Source organism: Anastrepha obliqua, chromosome 1 (assembly GCF_027943255.1).
Source record: "Anastrepha obliqua isolate idAnaObli1 chromosome 1, idAnaObli1_1.0, whole genome shotgun sequence".
Lineage (NCBI taxonomy): Eukaryota > Metazoa > Arthropoda > Insecta > Diptera > Tephritidae > Anastrepha > Anastrepha obliqua.
In genome coordinates, this window is record NC_072892.1 from 104247577 (window position 1) to 104259670 (window position 12094).

A 12094-nucleotide genomic window follows, 5' to 3' on the forward strand; every position below is an offset into this window, starting at 1 on the left:
AAGTAAGGTAACTACTAAGGAACTACTCTACTTTTCTAATAGCGGTCGCCCCTCGGCAGGCAATGGCAAACCTCCATGAAAAAGCTCCTCATAAAAATATCTGCCGTTCGGAGTCGGCTTGAAACTGTAGGTCCCTCCATTTGTGGAACAACATCAAGACGCACACCACAAATAGGAGGAGGAGCTCAGCCAAAGGGTGTACGCGTCAATTATACATATAGGTATATATATACAGTCGGAAACTTCAGCTTGCACAACGAAACATCCGGTAACTGTCAGAGGCTGATCGACAACGTTGGGGCCCGAAACATGGTAGTCCGCAGCACCAGATTCCAGCATAAGAGGATACACCAAGCTATGTGATTGTCTTCTGATCGAAAAACCCCAAAACCAGATCGATCATGTTGTTGTAGATGGAAGGCACGCTTCTAGTGTTTTCATGTACGTACGGCGGCACCAGCTAGAGGTAACAGAGGAAGACGAAGGTCTCCTCTGCGTTTGAAAGATCAGGTTGAGAAGGACTTGGCTTTGCATGGTGTGTCCAACTGACACCGGTTAGCACGAGAAAAACAACTGGCGCGCTTTGTAAAACTCGGCCAAAATCGCGTAAGTGGTTGTCGCGGTTATCCGCTGTACACAAATGGGTTGGAGCATAACTACCCATGCACGAGTTCGAAACAGCGGTCATGAAACATCAAATGGCAGAAACTTTTCTTCTTTTTTTAAACCTCCGAGTATATTTTTGCCATGAAAAAAGTTGTCATAAAAAACCATCCGCCATTCGGAAGCGGCATAAAACAGTAGGTCCCGCCATTTACTTATCAGCATCAGGATATGTAACACAAATTTGGTTTCGGGAAAAATAAATCCATTATTTTCTCGGTAGTAGTCATCGATATCTGCTAAAGTATCGATCAAACAATTTTAAATTTATGCTCATTGTAAAGGTGAAATTTCACATCAAAAAATTCTTTTGCCATTAGTTTGTTTTTGTTTGTTCCACTCAGTTGAAAGTTACAGGCTGTTAACAAAGGGAAAATTCGGTACATTTTACAGTTTTTCTTTGATAAAGACGAAAATGCAAGCCAGGTCGCACAGCCAAAACGTGCAATTCTCGTTTCATCGATTCCGTTCAGGCATTCTTGGTGTTAAAGGAAATCTCGATAATGTCGATAAAATCAAAGAAGTAATGGAAGTCAACTTTTTATTCATGTTAGTAGTCGTAGCATCTCCCAGGAGATCGACCATAAAATAGTTTCAAAACATTTGCGCAAAGCTGGATGCTGGTTTTGGGTGCCACACCAATTAATGCCAAAAACCATGACGAATCGAATTTCCATCTGCGATCCCTTGGCCAAATTGAATAAAATCGGTCCATTTCTTAAAAGGGAGGTTAACAGGAGATGAGAAATGGGGTACAGATGGCAATATTGTGCGAAAACGATCGTGGTCAAAACGTGATGAAGCAGCTCAAACGGTGGTCAAACCAGGACTAACGGCCAGGAAGGTTCTACTGTGTATTTAGTAGGGCTTGATAGGAATCATTTATTATGAGTTGCTTTAGTTTTTTCAAGTACTAAATTCAGATCTCAACTGTCAACAACTGGACCGTTTGAAACTAGCGATTGATCAGAAACGTTCAGAATTGGCCAACAGAAGAGGTGTAGGTGTTTATGTTTCGTTGTGTTCCATCAGGACAACCTTTTTCGCTCATTGTAAAACTTCCTGAATGACAAGAAATTGGGGTCAAGAGAAGATTGTGAAAATCGATTACTAGAGGTTTTCGCCAATAAGGACCAAGGCTACCTTTGAAGCTACCTTTAAAATCGCAACAAATTACACAACAAAACGGTATTTGACCCAAATCGGACAGCATTCGATATTTTTAACGTGAGTACCTCCCGACGACGGTCCGACACCAAAGTGCCCGAAAGTAACAACGAATCAATGCGTTGATCAGCACCCCAAAAAGGCAAAAGGCATTTAACAGTACCAATTGGCAGTGCGGAAAGTACACATTAACCTCCTTGGTGGGGTTCGAGGCCTATTTAAACCTCTGCCGTACTATGAGTCCGGCACCCGGTTGCAATGCAACTCCACATCGAACCAAAAAGACTCTAACCATATTTGGGTGTTAAACCGCAATCATCACGATACTCCCCGAAAACCTACCTCAAGAACAGGTCGGAGGGCTCCTGCTCCCCGTGGTACCAGATTTAAGTCTCAGGTCAAACTTCGTAGTTGAGCTTCCATACAGCTCTGGACTGGTGGTCATACCCCAAATCCCACAACAGCACTCACAAACTAACACTAATCAACTAAACGAATAAAAATTCCTTCGCCATCTAAAAACTTCACGCGCATACTGACCTAACAGTTCGACATTCCGACGGACAATCCGAAACATCTTAAATAAAGTTTTAAGTTTTACTCAAAAACAATGTATTTCTTTTTCCTCAAACTAATATGAGGAGGAGCTCAGCCAAACAGCCCAACCAAGGGTGAAAGCGCCAGTTATTATTAAGGCAACTAACTTTTGGAATATATATGCTTGCGACTTAAAAGGCTTCTTTTTTAATTTTTTTTTCTTTTTGGTATACGAATCCAGGCAAGCCTTCTATTGTACGCCCTCTTCAAAATTCTAAATCATACAATGCCCTCTTCAATATAACAATATATACTCCCAAATGTATGTATACATATGGAATAAAATATAACGGTAACACTGTTTTATTGTTATAAATTTACGCATTCAATAAATCGCTTTATTGAGTCATTTTGTTTGGATATTTAGTACACTGAAGGCTTTCAACACTCATAGACATAAAAGTGCTTCTATCACAATGCATAATTCGAAGTTAAATTCGTCAATATTTCACTTCATTATACTCACCTTCGTTTTTGTCAAACCTGGTCAGGGTAGAGCCAACTTGTGTAAAGCTCTAACAATTCGAGGAAAATCGCAAATAATTTGTCAAGCCATTTGTGACGAGAATTGCGTGGATGGCATTTGTGACTATGTGCCAAAGCGTTGTATTTGCAATAAAGGTTACCATCCGGAGCAAAACAAATGTCAGCCGGATTGTGCAGCAGGTTGTCCGTCAAATGCCACCTGCATCTCGGGCAGCAACAATTGTTACTGCAACAAAGGCTACGAAACAAACGACTTAGGCCAATGCTCGCCTCACTGTGAGGAGGATTGCGACGAAAGAAGCTATTGCGCTGCACCCAACGCATGCCACTGCAAAATGGGCTACGAACAGACCAACGATGGTTGTCAGCCAATTTGCGCCGAAGGATGTGCGGAGCACGCGCACTGTGCCACGCCCAATACGTGCACCTGTGACGCTGGCTATCAACCGATGGCCGATGCCAGCGACAAATGTCAACCCATCTGCGATGTTACACGCTGCGGCGGCAATGCCACTTGTCTGCGACCGGGCATATGTGAATGTGCTGCGGGTTACGCACGCCGCAATGACAGCATTGATTGCCTACCCCACTGTCTGGATGGTTGTGGACCAAATAGTGCCTGTATAGCGCCAGACCATTGTGAATGCGTAGAAGGTTATTTGCGTATCGGTGACGCTTGCCGCCCGAAGTGCACAAACGCATGTGGCATCAACGCACACTGCGCTCTACCCGAAGTATGCCAGTGCAGAGCAGGTTTCGAGAACAAAGCGATCGTCGGCTTTGAGCAGAGCTGTCAGCCAATTTGCTCCGTGGCTTGTCCGCTTCATGCATACTGCGCGTCACCAAATCATTGCCGCTGTATCGCCGGCTATACGCTCGTCGGCACGAACTGCGTGCCATACTGCAAGGATGGGTGTGGCAAGCACAGCAGTTGCATAATGCCCGACACCTGTAATTGTAATATCGGCTATTTGGATCAGGATGGCGAATGCGTGAACGCGGCGCAATTGCAAAAATGTTTGAAGGAAATGAAAATGCTGCTATTTAGCGTGCACGTTTCTTGCGATACGAGTTCCTTTGTTATATATTTGATATATGGAGCGCTGATTGGGCTACTACTGGCATGCACACTAATCACCTACAAGGGAGTCCAGCTTTTGAGGCATAAAAGCACAAAGCGATCCGGGAATCACACACAACCGCCAACGAATTACATAATCACTTATCAGCCACATAGTGGTGAAAGCGGGCAGGCAGTGACGAATGACGAGTGCGACATGGCTAGCGCAAGCTACAGTCAACCGCCCGCCTACAATGCGCTTACGATGAAATGTTGAAAATATTGTCGTTTTTTTGTTATCATTTGTACTTACATATAAATTAAATAAATATATTTACTACAATTATGTATGAATTCGTGTTTATCATAAGACTCTTAATTGATATTACCTTTGGCGCTTTCATTACGGTTTTAATATTCAATTCGAGTTTTTCAGAAACCCTTTACAGCAAGAAAGCCAGCCAGGAGCTGCCTTTTCCTAGCTGACTCTTTCGTGAGCTGTTTGCAGATATATAATTGAGGGCTACTAATATAAATTTTTTGTTTAATACATTTGCACTAAAAACATGCCTCCTCTACTTTTGGATTTTTTTCTCAACCCCGGGACTGCTTTCGCATTGCTTCGAGGTAGATGTCCAAAACGAAGTCGTAAGAAGGACACTTTCACTGACTCCCCCTGCGTCAAGGGTCGCCTGTTTTGAAAAACATGTGCTAAATGCTCTTCGGCAGAGGTTCCATTTCATGCATAAATAATATTCTCACGAAATTTTCGTGTGCATACCATTTTTCTTCGCATATCATCATTTTCTAGATTATTCCTTAAGGTGTACATACACCAATAGTTCGTTGCAGAGCTGTTCTCTCTGTGTTCCACCTATCGCATTTGAAGAAGACGGGCTCCGCATCATCGTATTCAGTATCTCCATAAATGCAATTTGGTAGGTTCACCTTTCCTATTCGCCAGAAATACTTATGAAAGGGCCCGTGTCCGGACAAAAACTGTCTGAGGTAACTGTTAACTTCACCGTGCTTTCCTTCTATCCACTTTTTAAATCCAATATTAGTCTCGCTGTCTATCTACGGTACTGTTCAGAGTTCCATCTTGTTTGCCAAAGTGTGAGCGTTTGAATTAGAATGTCGGAGAAGCATGGCCTTGGAATTTCTGAAATTTTTGCCTCCCGTCTCCGTGTGTGCTGTTGTGCTAGAAAATCTGGAAAGGGAATGGTTCTGCTGATAGCTAAAACCGCTACTTCTGATACTCTTCTGTAAGAAGAAACCACTCTGAGAGCGCAGGTGCGTTGCACAAATCGTAAAACCGGCATTTCGCACTTAGCGAATCTACCCACAATTGGCAGGCGTGTAGAAGAATCGAGTTCGTCGTGTGCATTAAAAGCTTCCGCTTGCTGTAAGTTGGACCTCGAAGGTATGCCGTGAGCTTACACATGCCGCTTACTTAGGCGAGAGCTGTATCAAGGAATAGTAGTAGTAGTAATACAGTGAGAATAACTGACTCTAAATGATTACTCCAAGATATCATTGTGCATTTTTAATGGTTAAGTTATCATATTTTAGAACTTAGAAGTAAAAAAATTAGTTTCATTAGTAAAAGCCTTAATTACTTATTATCAAAGCTAAGTTGCTGTTTCACCCTTCACATTTTTGCGCGCGAAAATAAACTCACCTAAATTGGAAGACAATACCACAAGTATCGTTTGCAACTAATACCGTTTACCCGACTAGAAATTTTAGTAAGGCGGTGATTAGGCGCAAATAAGGCAGACCGCATTTCAAATTTGCGCCTCATAAGGCAGCCAAACTAGGCCCAAGTCCCGAAAGGTATCGCCACACGTCTGCCTCATTAGGCGCAGGTTCGAAAAACCGAACTTCGGTAATACTCCGGATGCCCTTGAGAGACACTGCCACAGATTTTCGTGACCACAACCAAATTTGGTATTGTTCTGGTATGCCAATCTTTGCCTTGCCTAACGTGGGACTGGTAAGGTAATAGTGAGGCGTGCCTCAGTGAGGCCTGCCTAATTCGGGCCTAACTGATTCTTCAGCATGCCTCACTGTAATTCTAGTCGGGTGCTCAAACAATGCAGAGCTTACGAGTTCAAAGACATTACACTTCATAATCATTTCCTGGCCTTTTCCACCAACTTAATAAATTTACTTTTCTAAACAAAACGAAATAAATAAATAAATATCGACGAGTATTAGAATTCCAACGATAAAACCACAGACCAAAAGAAGAGTGCAAAATGATGAAGTACCCTGAATTTGGAATATTGTACGCTGGAGCATACTTCACGGTGGTTTGCGTAGAAGTACAAAAACTGCTTCGGGCAAAGTTCGTGGCATACTCATATTGACCATAAGTGTCGTCTCTCATTGTGCGATCGCATACTTAATTGCTTGCTTAAGCGCCAGTTATCTAACGGTTCAATTTGTTCGTAGCCTCCTTTTAGACAAAAATGAGATTTATGCAAATTTTAAGTTCTTAAGTTTAAGAAAACAGAGAAAACACAGAAGCGGTTTTTACCGCAATAGCCGGCAGTAAACTTACGATCAATTTATACTCATCAAAGACAAACACTTGATTGCAAAGCATTTACGTGCATAGATACACACATATTCACCGCAACAAATTGTGCCTTACTTGAGTTTTATTTTTTTTTTTATAAATGAAATTCCATGCGTTTTGTGCGTTAAATATTGTAAGTAAATAATTTGCGCTTATACTTCTGTTGGGTGTTTGGCCAGGCTCCTCCTCCAATTTGTGGCGTGCATCTTGATGTTGTTCCGCAAAGTGAGAGGCCTACAGCTTCAAGTCGAACGGTAAATGGTTTTTTATGAGGTGCAGAAATACACTCGGCTGTTTGCATTGCCTGCCGAAGGGCGACCGCTGTTTAGATATTCTGCCCTAAATATGGTTAGTCTGAGACTTAGCCGATCAAATAAATTTTATAAGGATCGTTAAGCGCAAATTAGCTTATGTTTTGGTTATAAGCATTTCTAAGATTCTGAAATTGGTTTTCCATCTGATTTCCTGGAATTATTTACACTCCGACTTTTTTGTATTGGCTTGTTCGGAAAGTAATTTCGTTTTTTCCGACAAAGGATTTAATTGTATTTTTTCACAGCTATACTTAAGTCGCATTGTTAGTATATATTTTGAAGGCTGATATAGCAAGGCTTGTGTGTGAATAAGTTCAATTGATTTTACGCAGTAGTTTTTGGTCGGTGCCCTTTTAAATATGGAGAGCAATAAGCAGCATTTTCGTCATATTTTACTTTTTTACTATAGAAAAGGTAAAAATGCTGTTTAAGCCAGAAAGAAATTAACAGATGTGTATGGAGAAGGTGTGTTGATAGTGCCAGAACTGGTTTGCAAAATTTCGATCCGGCAATTTTGATGTCGAAGATGCACCACGTTCTGGAAGTCCAGTCGAAGCTGATAAAGACGCGATAAAGGCATTAGATGCAAACTGGCGAATAACAACACGTGAGATCGGTGAGAGGTTAAATTTATCGAATTCAACTGTTTATGAACACCTGAAAGGCCTGGATTTAACCTCGAAGCTCGATATATCCATAAAAAAACGCAATTACTTTTCGAGCATCCCAATAGTTGTTTTACATTCAAGTCAACACTTTTTCGCATAACTCAAAAGCGACTTCATATATTTTGATTCCGTTGATTTCATTTTTTAAGAATTGATTACTCAATTCTTCGATTTAACAAATAATTTTTTATGATTTAATTCTTCTAGTATGTCCTTAGTAGCCTAAGATCATTTATAAATGAAGTTTTTAATGTTGCTGTTGTTGTTTCATGTTCTTTATTTCATATTAAATTCAAATAATTACAATATCATAATAATAAATAAAAGAACGTAAGACTATAACAAAAGATGTCAGTAATAAATAAAAATATTATTTTGTCACATAGTTAATTTTTTTATTTTTTGTTTTGTTTTTTTTTTTTATTTTTATTTTTTTGATTTTGTTTTTGTTCTTCGACATTACATATTATATTATATAAAATGAAAATATAAATTAATTACTACACCACAAATAACAAGCAGATTACGATAATTAAGAACAAGCACCCTGTATTTGAGGCAGCTAGATAAGAATTTGTACAGAGCTTTATAATCACTACCGTTCAAACCCATGTTACTATTTAAGACATCCAATGTATTTTCACCAAAATGTTCACAACGAAAATTTGTAATTGTATAGACAGGACAGGTACTAATGGCATGCTGAATATTTTCTGGACAAGCGGTTGAAGTTACTTTCTTAAAAGCTCTTGCATTTAGATTAAGCAGCCCTCCCTAGTACGAAAGATCAAACTTATAGCATAAGCAGACAAGTCGTCACTGAAATAGTTGATGTTTGGAAGTGACAGACCAGGATATAAATCGTGAAATGTAGATTTTTTGGCTGAGCTTAAAAATACCGAGAATTCTTAGGCATTAAATTTTTAAACTGCGGACTGTATGTCCTCAAGTAAGCAGAATAAAATGCATTTAGAGGCTCCTTATTCAAAGTTTGCGATAAATCTTTCTATTTTTTAATCCAGGGTACACCAAGGCGCACAGTTTTTTTAGCAAGGGTATGCGAAAGTTAGACATTCCGCATCTGCGGATTAAGGACGCCGAAATATAGGCTACACACAGCGGACTGTGAAGGTAAATCAAGGTCTTATATTATGGCAAAAACAGAACTAACCACAGTTATGATCCACAAATATATAATAGCAATTTATACACAACCACGATATGCTGGGAGACAGATGGTAACAAGTACCAGCTATCGTCTTTCTATATGGCGCACGGAGATCCAATACCGTCGAACCTACTAAAAGAGCTGATACTGGACAGCGAAGCCACGGCAACATACTGCTAATGGGAGGCGACGCAAACACCCATCACACTACCTGGGGTAGTTCAAATATTAACGAGCGAGGTGAGTCACTCTTTAATTTTATTATGAGAACCAAATTACTGCTGTGCAATCGCGGTAATGAGCCTACTTTTATTGTACGTAATCGTCAGGAAGTTCTTGACATTACGTTGGTTTCAGACTCAATTATAGATAGAATAGTGCATTGGAGGGTACTCAATGCACATTCATTCTCTGATCACAGATATATAGAATGCACACTCCAGGAAGAGGGCATTCATCCTAAGGTACTAAAATTCAGGAACCCTACGCAAGCAAACTGGCTAAGATATTCTCAAGAATTAGCAAAACGTTTGCCCACGGATCCCCCTTCCAACCCTTCTAGCATAGAGACATTAGATAACATGGTCAATAGACTGACTAACTGCTGCAACCAAGCCCTGCATAAGGCTTGTCCAAAAGCTAGGCATAGAGGGAAGAATAAGCCACAGTGGTGGTTACCCGAACTGAAAAAGCTACAAAAGAATTTCTGGAAACAATTCAACAGAGCCAAACTCTCCCAAAGCGAAAACGAATGGGACGTTTATTATGACGAACTAAAAATATATAAAAAAGAAATAAGGAAAGCCAAAAGGACTTCTTTTTGTGGGGAGATCGAGACTAAGGTAGAGGCATCTCGACTGAGGAAAACATTATGACTAAATTACGTCCCCCTAAGGTGGAGGGAAGTCAGAGTGGTTTTCATACCAAAGGCTGGTAGAAGCTCGCATACGAGACCTAAAGACTTCAGACATATTAGCCTTTCCTCATTTCTATTAAAGACGCTAGAACGCTTAATAGACGCGTTTATAAGAGAAAACTTGACATCGTCACTACTCGGGAATTCACAACATGCATACTCTAAAGGTAAATCCACAGAGACAGCATTAAATTCGAAAATTTCGGAGATAGAGAAATCAATAGAGAATAAAGAGTATTCTCTGGTAGCCTTCCTAGACAAGAGGGCGCTTTCAACAACATCCTACCGGAGGCCATAACAAGCGCAATGACTTATTTGGGTGTCACTGAGGGGCTTGTGAAACTTATAGAACAGTTGCAATTAGGCATGTTCGTAATTTGGACATTGGGCCCCTCGACGATACTCAGATCCGTCAAGAGGGGCACCCCTCAGGGCGGTGTACTTTCTCCTCTGCTGTGGATTCTAGCAATGAATCAATTGTTGAAGAATCTAGAGGAAAGGAGGATACACGCAGTGGCCTTCGCAGATGATGTTGCAACACTAATAAGAGGGAAATTCCCAGATACCCTATGCAACCAGGAAATGCAGGACGCCTATTCTAAACCCCCCTACCCTTAAGGGAATCACTCTGTCAATCAGAAAAGAGTCAAGCTATCTACGACTAGTATTAGATAGGAAGCTGTCGTGGAAACATTAACGATTAATGATAGAGTAAAAAAAGCAGCCACAGCACTCTATACATGCAAAAGAATTGTGGGGGCTGAATGGGGCCTAACCCCAAAAATAGTTCACTGACTATATACAGCAGGGGTAAAGCCTATCATGACATACGGTGTCTTAGTATCGTGACCAACACTCGAGAAAAGAACAGCAGTAAAATGCCTAGAAAGTATTCAAAGGGGTGCTAGTCTCTGCATAAGCGGGGCACTAAAGACTACGCCCACGGCAGCGATGAATGTCATGCTGCACCTATTACCGATTGAGGCCTACAGCAAACAACTGGCGGCGAAATCCGCACTTAGGTTAAAAGAATCGTCCAACTTAACCACTAACAGAAGAGGTCACGCAAGTGTCGAATACCCCTAGTCGAATACCCCTTCCTACATCAAGCGACAGACTTTTGTAGCTCAGTGGAGTTGCATTTAAACACATCCTTTACCACAACTTTCCCAACAAGAGAAGATTAGGAAAATGGGGTAATGGACAACGAAAGCGGAATCACCATCTATACTGATGGTTCCAAGCTAAGTGATCAAGTAGGCGGAGGCCTTCATTCTGAAGGAATGAATGCCAACATCTCATTCCGGTTACGGGATCACTGCAGCGTATTTCAAGCTGAAATATTGGCTATCAGAGAAGGCCTGCTAGCCCTAAATAAAAGTGTCCTCTCAACAAGAGATATAAAAATATATTCAGACAGTCAATCGGCCCTGAAAGCTTTAAAATCACCTAATATTAACTCGTTTTGACAGAACTATCACAGTACTTTGTAATAAACCTGCTCTGGGTACCGGGTCATAGAGACATAGAAGGCAACTGCAAAGGAGATGAACTGCCGAGATTGGATACCACATTACCGATCCAACCAGACAAAGCAAACCAACCTATACCTTTAGCAACTGGCGAGATGCTTATAGAGAAACACACTATCAGTGCTGCCAACAGGCTATGGTCTCAGTCCCTGACCTGTGCAACTAGTAGGATGACGTGGCCGGAATGGAACAGGGGCCGCACAAACCGACTGTTGAAACTATACAGGAAAAACATGAGAAATCTTCTCGGGGTCCTAACAGGGCATCATCTGATTGGCAGGCATGCCGGTAGACTGGGAGCGTCCTATAACAACTATTGCAGAAGCTGTAACGACATTGAAGAAGAAGAGACTATAGAACACTTTCTATGCGGGTGCATTGCTCTGGATAGAAGAAGGTTCAATATTCTAGGAAAAAGCTCCCTGAATAACTTGGCAGAAGGAAAAATATAAAAATAACAAGTCTTGTTAGATATATCAAAGCCACAGGTTGGTTCAATGAGGACGATGTAGAGTGAGGAGAGGGGATAGCCCTGGTGGTATCACAATGGGTCTACAGCAGGGCTAGGTGTGTCAAACGACAACCACCATACGTACCTACCTAGACATTTGGCAGAGAAAAACAATGCAAACTATAATACACTAGAGCTCTAAGAATATGCAAGTATTGCAGCAGCAGATTGATTTCAATGTGGCTCATGTAATTCGGCGTTTTTGCAGGCACAAAGATCAGTTTTTTAATAAATAAACGCGAAAGTCTCTACTGGCTTACAGTTTTCTACACCACAAACCTGTGCACAGGCACACATAATCGATTTTCAGCACGCATCAAAGATTTTTAGTTTTTTAGAAATGGAAATCTGAGGGTTATTTATATCTTTTAGCCTTTTATTGCTGTTTTAGAGTCGGCAAGCTTTAAATCCAAATACTTGGTGTAAGA

General features: G+C 41.0%; 1 protein-coding gene across 1 annotated transcript; it reads left to right on the top strand.

The window, feature by feature from the left end:
• The first annotated feature begins 2843 nt into the window (after nt 1-2843).
• LOC129236342 (von Willebrand factor D and EGF domain-containing protein-like) lies at nt 2844-4250 on the top strand. The gene has a single exon (XM_054870685.1). The coding sequence runs from the start codon at nt 2844-2846 to the stop codon at nt 4248-4250; it is 1407 nt and encodes a 468-aa protein (XP_054726660.1).
• The last annotated feature ends 7844 nt before the right edge of the window (nt 4251-12094 follow it).